General features: G+C 36.0%; 2 protein-coding genes across 4 annotated transcripts in view; one reads left to right on the forward strand and one right to left on the reverse strand.

Annotated features, from left to right (window-relative positions):
• The window catches only part of LOC105680097 (short stature homeobox protein 2-like), a 24,526-nt gene extending 15,420 nt beyond the window's left edge, over positions 1 to 9,106 (forward strand). Inside the window, exon 7 of the transcript XR_010891500.1 lies at positions 1,746 to 9,106. The gene's annotated coding sequence lies outside the window, so the exon portion shown is untranslated. The remainder of the gene's footprint in view (positions 1 to 1,745) is intronic.
• On the reverse strand, positions 8,712 to 21,268 carry Tnpo (transportin 1). 3 transcript variants are annotated; one of them, XM_012380534.2, is made up of 15 exons: positions 21,087 to 21,267; positions 20,228 to 20,303; positions 19,954 to 20,133; positions 19,527 to 19,875; positions 19,245 to 19,446; positions 18,751 to 19,159; positions 18,362 to 18,673; positions 18,044 to 18,281; positions 17,651 to 17,940; positions 17,481 to 17,579; positions 17,313 to 17,408; positions 15,899 to 15,974; positions 14,478 to 14,652; positions 14,271 to 14,397; positions 8,712 to 14,169 (listed from the first exon to the last, which is right to left on the reverse strand). In XM_012380534.2, the coding sequence occupies exons 1-14, from the start codon at positions 21,189 to 21,191 to the stop codon at positions 14,290 to 14,292; spliced, it is 2,715 nt and encodes a 904-aa protein (XP_012235957.1). In that variant the 5' UTR covers positions 21,192 to 21,267; the 3' UTR covers positions 8,712 to 14,169; positions 14,271 to 14,289. The 3 variants fall into 3 exon arrangements, with proteins under 3 accessions (XP_012235957.1, XP_012235956.1, XP_012235958.1); XM_012380533.2 differs by having other exon boundaries at positions 8,712 to 14,172; positions 21,087 to 21,265; XM_012380535.2 differs by lacking the exons at positions 8,712 to 14,169; positions 14,271 to 14,397; positions 15,899 to 15,974 and having other exon boundaries at positions 14,505 to 14,652; positions 21,087 to 21,268.
• Between the last annotated feature and the right edge of the window lie 65 nt (positions 21,269 to 21,333).

Raw genomic sequence — 21,333 nt, forward strand, 5'->3', positions numbered from 1 at the left:
AATCGAAAGTATACGGACATGATTCGTGCGTTAGGTGCATGTAACGGCAATGCTTCGGCCGCAGTTAATTATTATAAAGACCGATATGTATACTGATATGTATTTATGTATTTGTAGTCGACTCGGTCGTCTACGGCTCTCAATAACGATCTGTTGCGTATGATAAGAGTCATCGATATAACTCACGATATAACTGATTATCGGAGAGTTGTTGCGGATCGGTCGAGCTATTCGGATGTGTTTATTATGTACCTCGACAGGCCTTGTACGGGCCACTTCTGACGCTAGTGTATACGAAAAACTTGAAATATAGTCGTTGCTTCGAAGACGAACTGTGATTTTTCAATCAATCCGTTCTTATTTTGCTACATTTTTTTTTTTTTTTTTCTTTTTTTTCATACCGATATACTTTGTCATATTCTGTGCCCTCGTCATTCGATCCATTTAGTGTTTACGAACATGAATAGAGATAATCTACAGTGAAATCCGTTGAGTTAAGATTTGATCAAGCGTACTCGATAAACTTTCAAAGTCATTTTTCTTGGAAACAAAACCTCGTATAAAAAAATTTTATTCTATATTTTTGATTCAGTTTTTCATGTAAAATCGCCATCTTCCCGCCAGTGTACCACCAGTTACATGACACCCTGTATATATATAAATGCATTATTTTCTTAACTCCGAGAAAAAAGCAAATTTTTTTCGCGGATAAAGGAAAAAACATTTTTTTTCTTTTATTCATGAAAATATATATATATATATATATATTCATATAAATGCAATAGTTAATATATTTTCTGCAATGTTACAATAAAATGTTACAATAAAATATCACAAATATAGTATTTAATTAATCACAATGACATAGTAAATTGATATAGTATATATTGATATATAAATATCAATATATCATAATATCAATATCATAAATATAGTAAAATATAATATTTTAAAAAAATTCTTATGCTAAATCATTTTTATTAATTAAATTTATAATTATGTAACTTTTATTACATTAAATTCTTAAAAAAACATTTGAACAACATTATACTAAAGAAAAATATATGAAAAAAATTAAGACACAAATAAAATTTAAAAAAATTTTTTTATTATTTCTGTAAAAATTAAAAATTTTTTTAAAATGTGGGAAAAACGTTTCTTATTGATGCTTAACGTTAAAAAACATTAGATACATATAGAGTACATACTCGAAAGGATTTCTTCTTTTGTATCGATAACGTACGGAAGGATCAGTGGCCGGCGAAGCCGGCGAATAAAGTCTTTTGTTTAATGGTGAATTGTTTAATGGTATCCTATTGCTCTCTCCTTCAATAAATCCTGACAAATCACCGTCACTCAGTGGCAAACTGTCTTTGAATAAACTAGCGAGAGATTTACCATTATATATAGGAAACGTATATGAAACGCACATGTGCTACCTAGGATTGTTGATAAATTGAATTTTAATCAGATATTGGGATATTAAAATTTTTGGGAATTTTGCATTTAATTGTTGAATTTCAGTTAGACAATTTCTTTCTTTTAGACAATTTATGTGGTGTAATAGAAAGATGAATTTTAAAGATGGATTATTAATATTTTAAAGTGGAATTATCAAATTATCGAAGATCATTGACATTGCAATGATGTGCAATTCGGACAGACAGAAACAGAATTAACAGTAATCCACGGCAATTTTGTGCTCGAATAACAGTGAAAATAATGACGCCCTACCTCATCCACAGGCAGGAAGATAATAATAAAAGTCGGAAGGCCAGGGCCAAGGACCGTATTCGCCCATTTCACTCCCGTGACGGTTTCAGGAATAAAATAGAACCCTCTCGTATCCCAGGGATAATTCGGAGGGTGCCGAGGGAAGGACCTTTCTCTCTTTCTCCTCCCTCCCCCTCCTCTCTTTCTCTCTCTCTCTCTCTGCCTTTCTCCCTTTATCCCACTCATTTTAATCCGAGTTTTAAGAAGTTTTTCCTATTGCTCGTAAATTGGCCGTCGTTTGTCTGGCCGGGATCACGTGGGGTCGGCAAGGGGTGGAAACCACCCCCGGGATATTCTCCCCACTACAACGCGGATTCTGTTGTTCGCACATTGCGCATTCGTGGCTCGCAAGTGGGGGAGGAAGAGGTGGAAACTCGTAACTGCGATATAATGTCCCGCGAAAACCAGCTACCATCATCAATTATCTCCGCCCCCTCGTCCCCGCAGACGGGATGAAACGGGGAATAATCGGGAATGCGCGAGGGAGGGTGACTCGTTGAGATTTCTCGGAGATGTTACGGAATCCGAGATGTCGCGATAAAATATGATATACACTTGATGTTATTATCAAAGTTATTGAAATATAACAAATATGTGATTAATTATCTTAAACTTGCTCCGCCGATGCTGGTCGGCCTCTTCTCCTGCTCTCAGTCTGTATGATACATAAATATATCCATATTATTGTATATATTAATATATGGAATGATATTGTGTGATATCAAAACTACTTACTTTTAAAAATAATTTTAAAAATCGGATTTTTTGAGAAAACACTAACAATTACCGAGAAATTTATAAGTAAAAGTTAAATTATCCACTTTGAAAGTCACAAGTTACTCATTTTATACTTCAACGACATTTTATCAAGTTGACAAGAATTAATTTTCCATATCATATACTGGTTTACCAAGAAATATTATAGATTACAAATTTATGGAGTAATCACACGGTGATGCTTAATTTATAAAAAGATAGACCGATGAATTTATTGAAAAGAATCAAAAATACAATGACGAAAATGGAGCACACAATAGAATTCAATAGTAAGACTAGAAAATGATAATTTTTAATTTAAATCTGTAAACTATTGCGACTAACTTGTATGAACAAATAGTATGTATTTAATGTAATTTAACACACTGAAGATGACCACATGTCGAATGGTCGAAACGTATGTGTGGATACAATATTATTAATAAATGGAAAAGAAGCAATTGCCACCCAGCTCGGTTCGTATTAGCTTTTATTTTATAGTATTATCGAGAAATTTATGACAAACCTAAACCTAAACGCACTCCACCTTATTAATAGTTTTGATGTGCGATGTATTAATAGTTATACGACGCAATCGATTAACATTTATTATTTGTCCACAATATTTGCACTTAAAGTCACCGAATGGTGTACAATGATCCCATGCACTTTGCTATATAATTTTATCAGTTTTTTTGTGCATTTCTAAATATCTGATGAATTTTCCAATATTATTATACGTGTATTCTCTTAAACAATATTTACACTTAGCATTTTTTATCATTCAGGGTTTTTCCGGGTTTAGGTATCATTATTACTTCCGCCATTTTCCATTGCTTTACGGATTTTTTTATGAATCTATTCACGTCTGTTTCTTATTTCCGACTATGAAAACAATTTTGTGCAATACTTGCGCTGAAACTGGTTTCGCATATTACATTCGTATTTTAAATATCGCGTTAGATTGTCCTTGCGCGAGTATATTTTTTTTCGCATATCGTGTATATGTGTTTGTTACCTGTAAAAAAATTTAAATTAAAAATTATAAATTTCGACGAAAAATTGAATTGTAGTAGTTGGACAAGCGCTTTCTCAGGTAATTGTTTAAGCGCGCGCAGCTGTCCCGTGATAAAGTCGTATCTGAGGGCTTTTCTGGCACTTAAATTGTTATTTATCTCCTTCCTAAGCTCTTTGAGTAAGCCGTCTTTCTGTCTTCATTAGCCGTTTAGGGAAGGATTGAAAAGTTTCCGTCAAATGATCCGCAAACAATTCCACTTTTTCTTTATCGTTCCGAGCCCAGGTTCCATTGTCTTTTCGAATGGGCGGGAAATATATTTTAGGTCTTCTGAGTTCTTGCTTAAGCGAATAGTCTGTATTTTTGTCAGCGGATAATCTTTGTAGATACATACCGTCCGATTCTTTACTTCTTTGATTAGTTCTTTGAGCTTGTTGCTCAGTCGGGGGGGGTTCAATTTCTTTTTATCCTGTGACGAGCGACTTCGCTGCTATTTTTTACGAATTTTGCACTTTTCATTCTTTGAGGTCTTCGGCCTTCTATTTTTCCACACTGAAAAAAGGATTTAGTAGTAGATACTAGGATTTAATAACAATTACTAAATGATTTGGGTAAATAGTGCTAAGTAAATGCTTGGTAACAATTACAAAAAGAATTAATTGAGTGATTGATACGACTTGGTTAATATTGGCAAAGTTTGATGATTATTAACAAATAATGATAAATATATATATAATCAAAGATTTTGATAAGTATAAACAGATTATTTTTTAATAATTATCGAAGTGTTTAGTAAATATTATCAAACTATGTGTGATAATTATAACGAAACGATTTGTAAATATAAACGAATTGTTCAGTAATAATTACCAAATTATTTGACATTTATCATAAAATCATGTGATAACTATAACTAAATGATTTAGTAAGTATTAACAAATTTTTTAGTAATAGTTATTGAATTATATATTAGATATCACCATATTATTTGAATATAAAATATTCAAATTTAGTAATATTATGCGTATATATGTACGCGCGTATGTTTGTGATATCAATTGATTTGTAGATTAGATGCACAGATTATAGAAAGTCACTTTGAGAAAAAAATAATAAGCTATACATATCTTTTAGTATATCAATAAAATCTTTAAGTCCCCAAAGCGAGAGAAGAGTTTCTAATTCACTCATATTTTTTACTTATGAATTTCAATAGTTCAATAGTTAATTGAAGCCGCTTTACGTCTTCACGCCGGCAGAATGACCGAATTTTATGACGCACTTTTGCGTTCACAATCAGATCGCTACGAGAGATCGATACGCAGAGCATGTACGAACTGGTGATACCGATTCCGGTAGCATACAGTAGCATGTTGAAGAAATTTTGAACGCGTTTCGATACGCTTGTATGTGGCACGGAAGCCACATACAAGCGTATCGAAACAAATGTGTTCAAAATAAATGCGACTCAACATGATGTTGCGCATAAAGCACAGGAACATGATAAACTGATAGATTTCGTAAAGAATAATCTCTGATTTAGTAATACTTACCAAATAATGTAGTAACTGTCAGCAAATCAATCAGATAATGCTTTCAAGACAATTTAGTATTAATTATCAAATTGTTTGCTGCTTATCATCTTTTCGATAATAAATACTATGTAATTTAGTTAGCTCGACTAAACGCAAAATTTGTTCTTTTAAAATATTTGTAATTATTATCAAATATTGTGTTATTATTATTATAATTAATAATAACAACCAAATAATTTTAAAACATGCATTACTAAATGCATCTCACAAGTTTACCTAGAATTTTTTTTTTAGTGTATAAATGAATCTACATTCAACATTACATTACACATTTACATGTCTTCTTTTCTTAATTGGCTCCAGAAGGGCAGGGCTCTCACCATACGACCATATGTTTCAACAGGTTTAAGTGAATACCTTATGCGATGTTTTAAACGGCACTCCTGACGCGTAACTTTGTCATTCGCACAAACTAAAACTAACTTTCTATTTGCTCCAAATTTTTTCTTCTAATTCTTTATGTTTTTCTATATGCTTTTCATTCTATTAGATTGGTGCAAAAATAATTGCAGTTTTTGTTGTTTTAAACTTTGATGTTTATTTTAGAATAAACTTTTATTTAATTATGTTCATGTGATATACCATTTTTGAATGTTTAGAATGAGAAAAATGAACTTGTCAGGAGTATAATGCTTTTAATATTAGTAGTCTTGTCTTATCGAGTCCCTAAATCGTTCTGCTGTGACTTCGTCAGTTTCTTCTCTCAGCGCGTTCTCTCTCGAGGTTGACGTATCCTGCCATGTGGCCCAATCAGCTGTTTGAACGCTTTCGAGCCTTACCTGACATACGAAATAAAACAAGACACGGCTCGGACCTCACGTATAATGCTTTCGCGTAAAATAATTTATATTTAAAAAAATAATTGTTACAAGCATTGAAGTTTTTATTCATCTTTAAAGCAAATTTTTAATAAAAGTTATGTAATTAATAATAACATCTTTGAACTTCTAAAAATATTTGAAATAATAATCAAAATTAAATTTAAAATTTAACATTATTATGGAGGAAGCAAAGCGGCAAAGTCGTCCATGCATCCGGTCGCAACCGCGGCGCTTTCCTTGACTTGGACCTCATCAGGGCGTCCTCGCGACCTCAGTCCTTCGTCCTTAGATAACTACAAAAATTTATGATCTGTGATAATTAAGAGTTTTTGTTGCATGGTTTAAAAATTATCATTGGAAGTTGTAGGTAACGCAAGCCTGATCGGATCATCGGCGAAAAATTTACGGCAATAGATCAGTCCTGCAATTCAGACAACGCGATTGAGCAAAGAGAGAGAGAAAGAGAAAAAAAAGGAAGGGAGGGATGGATGTTGTGCGAGATTTGGAAATAATTCAGTCTCGCGCACACACTGACTGGCGGGCCAAGGGGCCGCTTGCTTCGGTCGCTTCTCCTTCCGGCCCCCGCGTGCCTTAATCTAATCCAAGGATAATCTAAAATTCATGACACACATAACTGCCAGGCGATGATATATCTGGCGGGGGTGTAAAGGCAGCGTCTTCTCCGTTCCACCGCCATGCCCTCTTACCATCCTCCCCTCACTATCCTCGGTTCGCCTCGGCGGGCACCTAGCAGCAATCACTGACATTATTATTTAATGCGACGCGCGTGGCGGCGTATACGCCGACCAACTAGCCGTAAATCGCAATATAGAGACCAGCTACTGGATGCTGTTTATCTCGCGAGAGAAGAATTACTAACTCGATCGCCGCCAGTCGATCTTGCTTCTCCAACATCCGGAGATACATCAAATTACACAGGCGTCAGTTTTAGATCATCAGATTATTTCTGATATTCAGTTTAACGTGCATATTTTTTAGATACGATTATATTTATATTTAAAGATTTTTGCATGGACTAACGACATAAGTTGTAAAATCAGTGTAAAACTATATTACAAATTATGGAGTTCTTGTACGTGATTTTTTAAATACTATATTTATTTATATTTATCCTCACCTGGTGATGGCCGAGTTATTTGGGACCCAAGCGCCGAACGTTTGCAGCGATTAATAGACTAATGTTTCTGCAGTCAATATACACGTAGTATTGCGCAAGATTTCGAAAAGAAAAGACGTGTCTTAATCCAAAAGTGTTATATAATTTCTACAATGGGAATAAAAAATCGGAATGGGTCATAAAGGATTCGATCACCGCCGTCCAAAGATTAATATATTTTATTTAAAATTTAATTCCTCAATTTTATAAGTTTATCGTGTTACTCTTTGCATTACCGCAAAGACGTGTGAAATAGATCCTAATCATTTTTTACAATTACATGTCGTTTTCAGATTTGACTAAAAGCTCAATCTTGAACATAGTATATCCACTTAAGAACTTCACTGTACCTACGAAATGAATCGCTTCGCGCACGATTATTCGTGTACTTCTCCCGATACCTCGTTCGAGCCTGAGATGGAAGCCGATAATCCGGAAATGCAGTCCTTTACCAGATAGGGTGAGATGCACGCAAATAGACCGAGAGTAGTCACGCGTCGGCGATAAGAGAGAGAGAGTGTGTGTGTGCAACGATAAAGAAAGAGGGGAGCGGGTGCGAGCGAAAAAGTGGAAGAAACGAGGAGCTAAACGCGAGTTTCCGCCCCTCTGGGCAGATCCGATACGGAATCAATTCGCGTAATAGTTTCGTGGGGTGGAAGGGAAAGAAAGAGAGAGAGAAAGAGGTGGTCCGGATGGTTAAATCGACTGGCGGTCGCAGGGGTGGGTTAACTGAAGCGAGAGCTCGGATACGGGCCATTACCACACCTGTCCCTCAACTTCGACTTCGCAGGAGGCGAGCCCAGCAAGCTCTAATGAAGAGAAGCAATCACTTAAACCGATCCGTTACATACCCGGTGTGCCCTGGGGCGATACAGTTTTATTTGCGCGGCGCCGATACGCTTTTACGGTTCACTCGGGGGAGTGCTCGTCGGCGACGAGATGCGAGCGAACGGGACAACAGAGCGTGTCCCGTGTTTGCCGACCCGAATCGCTCCTCCGGGACAGCCTGGATCATTTGTAATGCGAGATCGTTAACTGTTCGATGATTCGCGAATCGGAAAGAATGTTGGAATGTTGAGACTCTTTCGTTCTCTCTCCGAGATATCGAATTTGAAGGAACTGTGATAACAAAGACGCACCAGTGAATGAAATCCGTTAAAAGAGACAATTGTAAAATTAGTTTATAACTGTAATATGTGAAGGAATTGGGTTCGACAGTTTTATTTTGTGTCAAATTAATAGTCGACTCATTATTTGAAATTATTATATATACGAATATCAATATAACTCGTTACTTACCGTTCACATCTGAAAAATTATATCACTTTTATTACAGGTGAATTCTAAATCAAAGCAAATGTAACGATACGTATTTTTATCACGTAACTCAAAAAGAAATGTTATGTATTTTGAATGAGAGATGCGAAAAATTAACTACGAAATAAGATAGAAAAAAAAACAGATAAATAATGAAAGTATTACGGATCTTCATACAAAATTATCACCAAAAAAAATGTAACTAACATCAAAGTGAATTTAGGATAAACTTCATCGCTAAAGAAGACTCGCAACGCTACTCGGTATTCGTCAAAATTTATTTTCGAATGAAATGTAGTCACGTAGCGCACAGAGAACCAAGACAACGAACGCAGTATGGAGAGTTAAGAATGTGAGCTGGTATAATTTCAATGTCTTCAATCTTGGATGCTATAGATACGAACAAGTTAAATACCAGCCACTCTAAAAATAAAATTTTGATATAATTTTCCTATGATATTGTTTTGGGTGTAACGAATAATTTTAGATTGCCTCTTTATACAGAAAACATATAACTTTCACTATAACACTATTTTACTTTGCTATTATATATTTATATTACTACAATTTATAATATTTATAATATTTCTAATAAATTACAATCGTAAATTAGCTAGATTTTACATTAAGTATTTTTTTTTTTTTTTTTTTTTTCAAAAAACTGTATTATATCACTGTTACACCCACAGAGATCAATTTCACGCATCTGTAGCATGGATATCCGAAGCCAACGAAATTATACCAGTTTCAATCCTGGATATGGACCGTCTGACTGTACGCGTGCAGTACAGTATGTACAATGTAGCGCTACAGCATACGATTCGGACAGTTAATTAACGGAAGAAGCTTGGCGGCAGGAAGCAATAAAATGTTCCCGTAAACACATTGCAACAACATGCATTGATCTTAATCCTACGATTTCAATCCTTAAGGATTAAAAGAATTCGAATCCCTTATCTGCTGTCCGAATAGATGGATCCACAATACTCAAATCGATACTTGTACGCACTTATACGTGACGCTTTATAATGTGTAAAGCCGTCCGACTCGATTACAATAACGAATTCGCGTTCGGAGAGAAAACGATTCATAATTAGACGGAAAATTGCCGAAGCTATAAAATACAATATCAAGTGTGTATCATTCACCCTTAGATGATGGATTTACAGTGTGATTGCCATAATTTAAAACGGTATGATGGTCGATTCAGCTGTGCACAGGATGTTTAAGAAATTTTCACCTAATTACAAGTTTTTTAATAAATTTTTTTGTCAAATTTATCACCGATTTTTTTTTATTTTTGATAAGTAATCCGTAACTTCTGGATAGGATTTTTCAGTTTAGAAGTGTATCTAAATTCTTGTTTACTTTTAAGCAAACTTTATATAAAACTTTATAGAAAATCTGTTTTTCTTTGTAAGAAGAATATATTTTCTTTGTAAGAAGAATATATACTTTATGTTGAACAAGGATAGTGTTGTAACATTCTGTGCATGGCTGAATACACTTTATGTTTCGAAAGATCAAGAGTTATACAAAGAGGTACACATACGAAACTGTCTTTATCGCTCTTCCGAGATCGGCAGCACCCTTTCGTTGCATATTGACAGACGTAAACGTGTCGTGTCGGAAAGAATATAGAAGATAATGTTTTGTGTTTCTTTTGTTTCTGTCCGTGCGAGACTTACATGCGACGTTACTACTGAGCACTAGAAGAGATTACCCTTAAGTACTAGGCAGTCAAGGTAATATGCAATAATAAAAAAAAAACACCGTGTATGTATTCTATTACCGAGTGTAGATACTGGATAGAGAAATTCGCCGGCGCTTGCGAGAGAAAACAGTGAAGCAAAAAAAAAAGTACATTACGGCATATCAACGATCTCTTGAACTGCATCTTGGCAGAACTTTTCGTGCCGCAAGGATAGGATAATCAGGTACTAGGAACAGCCCTATACAGAGTTCCGATCCTTTGAAAAGGGAAAGACACGATCGATCGACGTCCGATCGAGAAGTCAAGCTCCATATACTGTAATTTCTGATTTTTACCACAAGTTCTCGAGTTTCAATTCACCACACGCTTCTCGATCGGAATGAGAGAAGGTATAGTCTGTATATAGCTCTATATATATATATATATATATACACATCTATAATATATAGTTTCTTTCACAATACGAAATAATGGTAATAATATTGTAAAGTCTACGTCATAATCTAGTTCCGCATCAACGAAGCCGTTGCCTGGTAAATATTGATTGTACTCGATTCTACTATGTTTTGCAAATACTCGGAGGATTCGCAGACACACGTGAGCATACCTAATAGTACATCCTAAAGTTACTTCTACCTATCTGATAGAAAGCGTCTCGGCCAGAGATTTACAGCCAAGGCCGAAAGTGTTAAGAGTGTGAGTAATGATTTGAAAGTTTCAAAGGATAGGAACCCGCTCCGAACACTGCCCGCACGAGGATTCATTATGATTAAATATAATACACACCGTATAATAATTACAATAATTATAGTATTAATTAAGAATTATTATGTTAATAGTTATTTAACCATGTGTATGGCTCAGTCTATTAAGCTAGTCTCATGCAACAACAACAATAAAGATACAACAATATATTTACTTGTGAGTTTGTCGAGTTTCAATTTATGTCACTTATTATTTTGTGTCTGCTCTAGTTTACTCTTATTTTTTTTTTTTTTTTTGTTTTTTTCTCTTGTTTTCTTCGGTTGCAATCACCCCGTTATTATATATCCCCATACATACTTCTTCGCACTCAATTTTTACTCACGATAGAAAAAACTGGAAATTTCAAATATCAATCAACATTGATCACTTTTCAGTCCTATCATTGTAATATTTAATATAATAATTATATATAAATAGACGATCTCACCGTTACTTCACAATCATTTATAAATTTATTACTTCGATCTTATCTTGACTGAGAGCTTTTTAATAGCGTATTAATAAATAATTGCGAGCCACATGATCCCTCGACGAGAAACGTATGGATAAAATGGATTGTAGAAACTGTATGTACCAGAAAATCTATATCGAAGTCAAAAAGAAATATATATATTTACAACGACGATGGAACACACTCTAGATTGTATTGCGATACGAAATTTCATGTAGTAATCCAAGATCGATGCGACAACGAGCATTTTGTTTCTTCATCACTGCCAAGATCTTTCGTCTAGCTTAGGAACTATCGAGAGGTGAACTATACAACTTGTGTGCAAATTGCCGTTAACTGTTATTAAATCCTTAAAATGTAAGTCGGTGAAAGTGAAGTGATAACGATGTCGATTTTGCGTATGCAATATTTACACATCCTATACATATACGCGCGATAGAAAAAAAATTAAAATAGTGACTATGAATTTTTTCTATTTAGATTTGCGTCGAGTGGCATGTGGTTCGAATTTTATGTTTGTTTTTACTTTTTTCAAGCTCTTAAGTAATTATAAAAAACAGTAATATCACAAAAATGGCGCAGGCAGGGCAAGGAAAGGGGCCAGAGTTTAGGGATAAAATTATGACAATATACATATATAATATCTATATTGCCAAGTTGAACGAGTGTGGATTAAGTCAAGGAGCGGCCACGAAATTCACCTAATTCTCCGTGCAGAATCTTTCTTCCGCAGGAACACAAAGAGACCGAACAGAAGTCTGTTGCATGTGCCGTAAATGACAATGGAAGGATGTAGAATTACCCTTATTCGATAAGCGACGACAAAGCATCTTTATCGTAGTGTACTCAATGTTTTAATTCTTCAGTCGAAATGAGATTAGAACATAATCCTTTTTTTTTAACGTTTTTCTCGCCCGCGCTAGTTCAATTTCCCCCAGTCACTGGATTTTTATTGATTAATTTCAAAGTTTGATTGACAATAGCGACTTAATGATGGTCAGTTTTTCCAGGTTGAGCTTTCTTCCTTTGTATTTTTTTTTCTCTTTTCTTACTTAATTCCAATGATTGAAAAGATGAAAATTAAAATAATTTTTTTCTTTTATATCGTAAAACTATTTAGAAATCGTTTTTGAAGGATTTTGCAACAAATCAGAGATTATATTTACTTAAATCTCAATATAACACATTTATATAAATTTTGTCACAATATCAGTGAATTATAATTCTTTTCCCACGTTTTTTAAAGTGAAAAACGAAAGATAAAAGCGTGCATCATTTAAAGTAAAGAGTTGCTCGTTTCTTCGAACTGGCCCAAGTAACTGGAATGACACAATCTGTCCTCGATTTCTTTCTCTTCTTGTTTCTCTCAAAAACGATTTAAACACAAGATTTTTTTTATCCAGATGAACATCGAGATCATTATATCGCGCGCAAATAAAATCAACATCGCCATAGATTTCACGTCATAGATCTGCTCGTTCTGTGAATCGCATCTGTAAACCGTTTTTTTTTATTTTTATTTTTTTTAAATTTTAATCGATGACTGTGATTAAACATCGACTCGAGAGTTCGATAAATTAATAAAGATTTGACATCGTATCTATTATAATCATTAACAAAAACGTCCATTCTAAAATGCATTTACCTATATTTACACTAATGCTAATATGATACTAATTTAATATGTTTAACAAAAAGGTAATCACAAAATGGTCGGTTGAGTTAAAACATCGTATCATGTTGAAATATACGTACATATATATATAACAGAATGCGTATATTATATGTACGTATACATATTTGAAATGTTTTATATACGATGACAAAGTTGTCGCGTATAACCTAATATCACAATTAGCAGGGAGAGAATAAAATAAGCAGAAAAATTTTGGTTCGAAACGACGGAATGGCACTTTCTGCGTTATATCTTCTTAATGTGTGATTTCTTCAACGTATAAAAATACAATATTCTCAAAAAATCCTCTGTACACTATGAAATTTCTAATAACGTACTCTATATCATATTTATTATCAAATAAGTAGTTCTACCTTGTTTCTAAAACTCTACAAACACATTCGAGTAATCTCTCGCTCTCGCTCTCTCAAAAAAAAGAAAAAAGGAAAAAAAAAGAAAATAAAGGAAGAAAAGGTCAATATTAACATACAAATTTTCGATCACAGTGTTCGGCGATCTCTATAACGTGAGATCTATGCTTACGCTTACATCCAACGTTTTCTGCAAGTTGGTTTTGATAATAATTATATATATATATCTAGTGTTATAATATAGAGCTGGACCAAAGTTGTTCATGGCGCCAGCACTTGTCACGTTTCGACATACGCGAGAATCAAATAACACTTTCGAGTGTTACACGTAGCGCTAATGGAAACGAGTGTACATCACTACATCAAGGTATATCGGTTGTTATACCTTATTTCGTCTCTTGAAATTGGTGATCCCCACAAAATTCCTCCCTCCCACCCCGAAGTTACATCCCCGCCCACCCACGCTTTTATGTTGCGGCCAATGCTTATCTCTTGTCGTTCTCTTCTCGCTTTGATTCTCTAACATTTCGTTTTATATCATTCTTCAGCCCTCTCCCGGTTAGGCTAAAGGCTAAACACTCGGCGTGTGCGTTATCATACTCCTGGAGAGCACGATAACAGACTACGATGATACGGTAACGACAACGATGTTGATGAGAAGAGGCCGTGGTTTCACCCACCCGTCCCATCCGCCCATTGTTTCCCGCCCAACCCCATTCGGCCTGCTTTGTTAAGCGGCCTTCTGAAAAAAAAAAAATATATATATATATAAAATTGTAAAAATAAATCTTTGAATTCACCAAATTTATATCAACGTTATATTTGAAATTGTTGACTTACCGCTTTTAGGCGGAGTTTTTCAGACGCCATACATATTTTGAAGCCGCTCACTAAGTTGCGGCGGAAATTGATCGGAAAATCGTTTCCAATTATCTTCACCCACTTGATTTTTGAACGTGAACAGTATCTGAACACGAAGAGACAATTGTAAAGTTACATCTATCAGGAGGTACTTAATTCGTCAGTCATAAAACGCCGTTTTAATACCTTCTGAAACATCTCCTTCAAGTCGTCTTTCGGCGCCGACCACGACGCCACAGCATCACAGAAAAAGATAAAGTCTGGAACGACGCCAGCTGGATTGACAGTAATCATTTGACACATACCTCGGAAGGCAGAATCCTTTTCTTCGTTATCTCTTATGCTTCGCAAGGAAGTGCACCTATTGATAAATTTACATTGATAATCTCATTAGATCTCGTTCGACTTCTTGGTTCAACGGGAAGGTACTTCGATCAGTGAAACACGCGGACTTTGACATCTGTCGATTTTAAAATTGTCAAGTTTTGCTCGATATTATAAAAAAATGCACGAGCTCCCCCGCCAATGATCGAAGTAGCTTTCTTTAGATTGTAATATATTTACATAGAGATATATTATAACATGGCTTTGGCAAAAGTTAGACAATTAGCCACTTATTTTCATTCCCACAAGTCACACATAAATAGATGTTCATTTTCAAAGTAGCATTCGACGAGAGGCGAAATAGTTGGCTTACTGTGAGGCCAGTCCAAGGCAATAATTATTTCAGTTCTTTTCTCATTAACTCTTTTCTCATTGATCGAGAAATTATTATTTCAGATTAATAAATATATACATATAAAATATGTACATCATCTTTAAAGCCAACGCATGAAGTTAGAATTGATATTAATGGATGTATTGATTTTACAAATATAAATTATAGTAGTTAATTAGAGCAAAGATTGATCCCTGAACTTAATTTAAGAGCCTAGCCTATATGTAGAATATTTATATATTTATATATATGTATATATGACTGGCGTCATATTTCACTTACTGTCTTATTAAAGGCTGGGTTTACATTTGACATTTACAATACGGCACATCATGTAATTAGACTGAACGAGATTCGACAAGTGTCAAAATTCCAATTTACCAAACATGCAAAGTAGAATTTAATCGAGCGATAATACTACCTATGATACACGGATGAATTCGCGGTGATGTAAAGGTGACAAATGTAAACCTATCCTGATCTTGAATCAGATAAACAGGAGCCCATAACACACTTGCATGGTGGCAAAATAAAGATTAGAATTATGTTATATAACGAATTCAAATATAAGATGTTACTGCGAATACTGCAAAAAACCATTGAGCAAGTTCATGCTGTGACAACTCCAAGAGAGCATTCCTGTTACACATTATACTTCAGCTTCTTTCGGCAAGAGCTTGTTTTGCTTCATACTAACGCTAGAAAACGAGTCATTTTCATAAATTGTACAGTGTACAGCTCACAATATATTCTTGCACAAAAGTTCTTAGCAGCCCCTGATGCAATTACTCAGGAATCAGGAATATAATAATGTATAATAATAAAGTGCTAATAAAAATAGAAGATAATATAATTAATAGAATATAATATAATAAAGAAAGTTACACACCACTGTCGGACAAACTGCTGTAACATGGGGGCGACGTCGTGGGGACACACAAAACCTAGGCGACCGATCGTTATGGCTACGGTTTCATTTTCGGTTTCGGTAAGTAGACAAGAGTGAAGTGTAGTGAAGTGACCGGAAACACAAACAATAAGACAAACTGATAGCGAACCAACGATCAACTTAGGCGAAGAAGAATATATATGCTCTGCTTGTAACTTCCAATTAATTCTCAATTAATAATTCAGTCAATTAAGAATCAAGTAACATTAATCGAAGACAGTGAGAACACAGGTGAAACATATGAGATACCGACAATGAAACATAGGCAATACCGTGCTATTGTAGCTGCTGAAACAATAATCGAAATTAGATAGCAGCGTGCGAGCCCGTGTGATCTGTAGAACCGGTAAATACCAAATGACCTCTCTACTATATAGAAGAAATATATGTCAGTATACAAATAATAGAACAATAAATAGGAGTACAGAACAAAATTTGCATTATGATCTCTTAAAGGCCAATTCAAACAATTCAGTTGAAACAATAGAATCTGGGGCTTAGAAATATGCAAGCATATAGTGTATATATACATATACTGAATATGCATACAGTATATATATATATATACTGAATTGCAATATGTATTTCCATGGCAATAACAGCCGTATATACGTTCAAGCCTACAGGCAGTCGCACACCACTAAATTAAGGTTCAATATACAAGTACTAATTATTTAAACCTGACGATAAAACGTGCAATCGCGATTTATGTATATAATAACCACGTAAAGTCACTGAACTGTGTGATTCATTGTTGCTCAAAAAATTACTTAAAAAAATAAAAAAAAAAAAAATAAACAAATATATATATATGCACCTAAAGAGCTGAATGCCACCAAATGCTCAATCTAGCGTGAGTAATATTCTAAATTACTGGGGAGACTTTTCATTAAATGATTATCAGAAGTGCTCTTTTCAAATAGATTAAAATTAGTGGAGATACTCTTAAGAGTGTTTTTTAACTTATTAATTGTGCACACGGTTATTATAGTATAAGCTGGCAATTCAGCGGGCGTATTAAAGCTAATCTCTGTAAATGAGAAGTTTCCCAATGTGCACAGAGAGAGCACACAGTCGTGACGGAGTGTATTTCGTAAGTCAGCACGGGAAAGATAGCGATGTATGTATGTATGTATATATATATATATATAGATGTATATATACACACATATTATATATATATATATATATATATATATATATATATATATATAGGAATCAGCAGATTCTGCTGTCGGATCGAGTCTCACTACACATTGCCCTCTATTCGTTTCAAAGTATGCTCGGTGTATTATATACGGTACGCTCTATAAGAGAAAACTAGATATTGATAAAAGTTGAATGGAGAACTCACCGGTATTTTCTAACAGTGTTTTCGGTGTGTCCGGTCGGTTAATTATGTCGATGAGTTGTGTCAAAATTAATGGAATATATGTACTTGTATCAGGCCCTGCAAAATAAAAGCGAGATGAGTAACAAGTTCTTTTTTTTCTTCTGTAAAAATATCACCTTTGATGCTTACCAAGTTTTATCGAAATTTCACCGATTGCCCATGTCGCATTGTTACATACTGATATGAATTGCGGATACAAGTTTTGTCCTAGTATAGGCATAAACTCCGCTGTGCGTAAAAAATTCATTGTTAAAACAAATCTAATAAATTTCATGCTTTCCACTTGCGAACATACTTACGTATACAGGGGAGCACATGTTGGAAGCAAGCTTTCGTTAGGTCTCCTAATAAAGCGAAGCTACTTTGTCTAACTTCAGGCATGGTGTCTTGCATACACTGATATAATAACTGCATAACGTTACTGTTCATAACTAAACGTTCCATGTGACCGTCCAGTCCTTCTGCCAGTCCACTTAGGAGATCTAATGCCACAATCATGAAGTCTTTATCCGGTGCCTCAAACTGCTCAGGACTCTGCGTACTCGCTATATGTTGATTCAGCGTCTGCTCGACAAGCGACACACATCGTCTGCAAACAAGATAAATTAGTAACAATTAGAGATAAATTATAATTATTAAAGTAATACGAAACAGATTTATTGTATTGAAATTATTTTGCGGAACATACAAACCTATAGACAGGTTCACAGTACGGTAGGAAACCTGAACGTAACGCGGTTGCCACCGAAGAGAGGCATTCCAACAATGGAAATAGGTCTTTATCCTCATCCTTCAGTACATTCCACTTATTAATAAGAGGCGGCATCAGAAGATTGATATAGTCTGGTCTGTTCAGATGGTGACCCACAGAATCGGCGAGGGTGCCGATTGCGTCGTACAGTATCAAAAGGTTTTTATGTTGATATTTACCTGCAAACAGATTGCCATATTGATCAATAACACATCGTCTGAATCAGAGCAAACTGTTTGTTTCATATTATCGTACTCACCAAACGCAAAGACTAGTGTCTCGAGAATGAATCCCAGATAAGGGACCAGTTCGGTGCATGCCTCTTCCTCCAAAGTTGCAAAAGCGGAACATGCGGCCTCTTGAACACGTTTGTTACTGTCAAGCACTCTTTTGAGCAATTCTGTCATCAGAGGTTTTAGATACGACTCGTGTGGTTGTGCACAAACCCAATGCGCGTAACGACTCAGCGTCCAGCAAGTTATGGCACGCACAAGAGCCTTCTTGTCGCTCAGACAGCCGATCAAATAAGGAATGAGCTCCGACAGATGTGGGATCATGCCGCTCATGCAACCTGTAATCATTCAAGTTTTTCAAGCTCAATCGTTTATCTTATATTTTTTTTTTACTTATTTATAGAACATTGCATACCTTCAGCGATAGCTCCAAGTGCCAAGATACCAGATTCTTTAATTTCCCAAGATGGGTGAAAAAGAGTCTCCTTTAGAATTGGCACCAGAACCGGCAATAGGTCTTCTCTAAAAACGTTAGCTAACATATCCAAAGCGGCGGCGGAACATTTTCTCAAATTCCAATCGCTCAAAGTCGAATCGTCATCGCATCCATCTTCGACATCTATGTCCTCATCGTCGCAACCACCATTCACACCGCCGTTTTCATCGGTATGCTTACTCATACCGTTTGCGTGATGTGAGTGGTGTGTTTTCGACTTGTGAAATCGTGGTCGGATGTCCTCTTCTCTGTCTGGTATCATTTCATCCTCCTCTACGTCTCCTTTGAGAAGGATTATGTCAATTTCTGAATATTTCATACCTCTCACCTGTAAAATAGATTTAAAAAAATTAGAAAAGACCGAATGATTATTGCTGTTAAATTGTTTACGATAAATTTGAAAGAAAACTCACCAAGACAGGTACTAATCGGGTCAAATGTGGTGCAAGTGCTTCTTTACAAATTGGTTGTTCCGCTAATGACAACCAAAACTCACACGCTTCTAATGCTACTCCTTCGTCGACGTCTTGAGTTCTCATTAGCATATATTCGATTATATTGTGCATGTGTGGTATTAGTCGGTCCATTCGTACCTCAAGCAGCATCACCAGCGCCCTATGCACATAAAATATTAAAGATAAATTCATGTCTTTAGGAATAATAAAAAGATTTCTCCGCAATATACTATCAGCTACCTGCAAACATTTTTTCTCACTTCAGAATCATCGTCTGAAGCTAAATGGAAGAGATTCTCCAAAAAGCTGTCTATATGTATCATAAGAGCTTGCGTACGTTGAATGATGAACTGATTGACACACGCTATCGCGTGGGATCTGATCTTGGGACTCGAGTGTCTAAAGAAATGAAGGAACTTTGGAATCAGAATGTTCAGAGGGCGATTCAGAGCGTCCGAATCTAATATCTCTGCAGAATCTTCGCAAATCTTCTGTAAAGCGCCAAACGCGCCCTCACAAACGTTGTAATCTTGTGAATCCAACATTTGACATAACGCAGGTAACAATTCTGGCCAAGCTGTTAATTCACCTACTCGCGGAAATATTTCAACCATCAAAAAAATATACAACATGCACCTTTCCAGGCACTACAGAATATGAAACATACCTTTTGATGCGACAGTAGTAATCAAAATACCGACGGTCGCACGAATCAGCGGTGATGGATCTCCGACAGCCGACAGACATTCTTGCTTTATGAAATTTATGACTTCTGGTAGAAATTTATGAAAATGAGTCTTTACATTATTTTTGAGTATCAGTCCACTCAGCGATCTAGTAGGTTCATCTTGATAAAAAAAAAAAATTATTAGTTCATATAAATGCATAACCATAAAATTTAAAATCTTGAGTATCTTAAAAATAAGATTTAAATAACATACCTTCTGATGTAAGTTTCGTTAGAACAAATATTAAATAGTTGTTAAAATCTGGAAATTTATTCAATTCTTCCAATTTCTATAACAAAAGCTGTTAAGGAAAATAACGTGGGATGCCTGTGCAATTACTTCACAACGTAAATAATGGAGATATTGATATGCGAGCACACAACCAAGTCGATCTATTTCCGATATAAAATGCCATTGTTACTATTGATAAAGCGCAATTGTATTAATTCAATATGGTTGTAATCCAAGCAGCGTCAACAGTTTATTTACGCGCGTTCGCGCGGGTGCCCGGGCCCCGCCAGAAGAGAGTCCCGCGAAAGCTATCGATCAGAGCCGCGCTGGGAAAACAAGCTCCGCGCGCGCGAGCGAGCGAGCAAGCCGGAATCTGCACGGGCCGTACGGTGGCCGGGGGTGCATTGTTAGCATATTTGCAGCTCGACGCGCGAGAGGCATCGGGTAATGCACGATTCTGTACGCGAGGAGGCCCCGAACGACATTTTCGATCGGCGACGAGGGCAATCGTGTGACAGGATGCGCGAAGCGAAGGAACGAGCGAGTGAGCGATCATCGCGATCGCGAAATTCGTTGTCGCGCGTGATCCCACGACGCTTGCGGAGACCGTATTCGCGGACATTAATTGATTTTAAATTCGACTCTGAATATTTCCGGTCGAAATATAACCGCGTGCCGGGAAGATGAACGATGACGGACAGGCTGTCGCGGCACGCCGCGCGCGCGTCTCTATTACTCACTCGCTTTGGGGGCCACGTATGTGTAACACGACAATGATGACGATGGGCATACGGAAAACACGAGCACGCGAGCACTTGGCGTAACCAGGGCAAAAGGATACTTGTTGTACGGCTCGTTGGGTCGCTGTATCCGGGCTCTGCGACTCCTTGAGCAGCGTTAAGATTTGCCTGAGTCCTTCCTCCTGCGGTTGCCACGCCATTTTCATCGTGTTTTTCAACAGCACCACCGTAACGCGCAGCCTGCCTTCTCTGACCTCGTAGATAAACGGAAGCTCCCCACGGCTCTCTCTTCCCCCCGTTGTCGATCAGCCTCCCCCTCCCAAACAACAAGCCAGCGCTCGTCAGGGC

This window comes from Linepithema humile, chromosome 1 (genome assembly GCF_040581485.1).
Source record: "Linepithema humile isolate Giens D197 chromosome 1, Lhum_UNIL_v1.0, whole genome shotgun sequence".
NCBI classification, from domain to species: domain Eukaryota; kingdom Metazoa; phylum Arthropoda; class Insecta; order Hymenoptera; family Formicidae; genus Linepithema; species Linepithema humile.

Excerpts from the sequence above, each read along its gene's own strand:
- Tnpo (XM_012380534.2), bottom strand. The coding sequence starts at position 21,191 with ATGAAAATGGCGTGGCAACCGCAGGAGGAAGGACTCAGGCAAATCTTA. Across the intron at positions 17,580-17,650 it reads ACATGTGCTCCCCTGTATAC|CGGAGTTTATGCCTATACTA; the intron begins GTAAGTATGTTC and ends TTTTACGCACAG. Across the intron at positions 14,653-15,898 it reads CAGCAGTTTGTCCGACAGTG|GTGCACTTCCTTGCGAAGCA; the intron begins GTGTGTAACTTT and ends ATTTATCAATAG.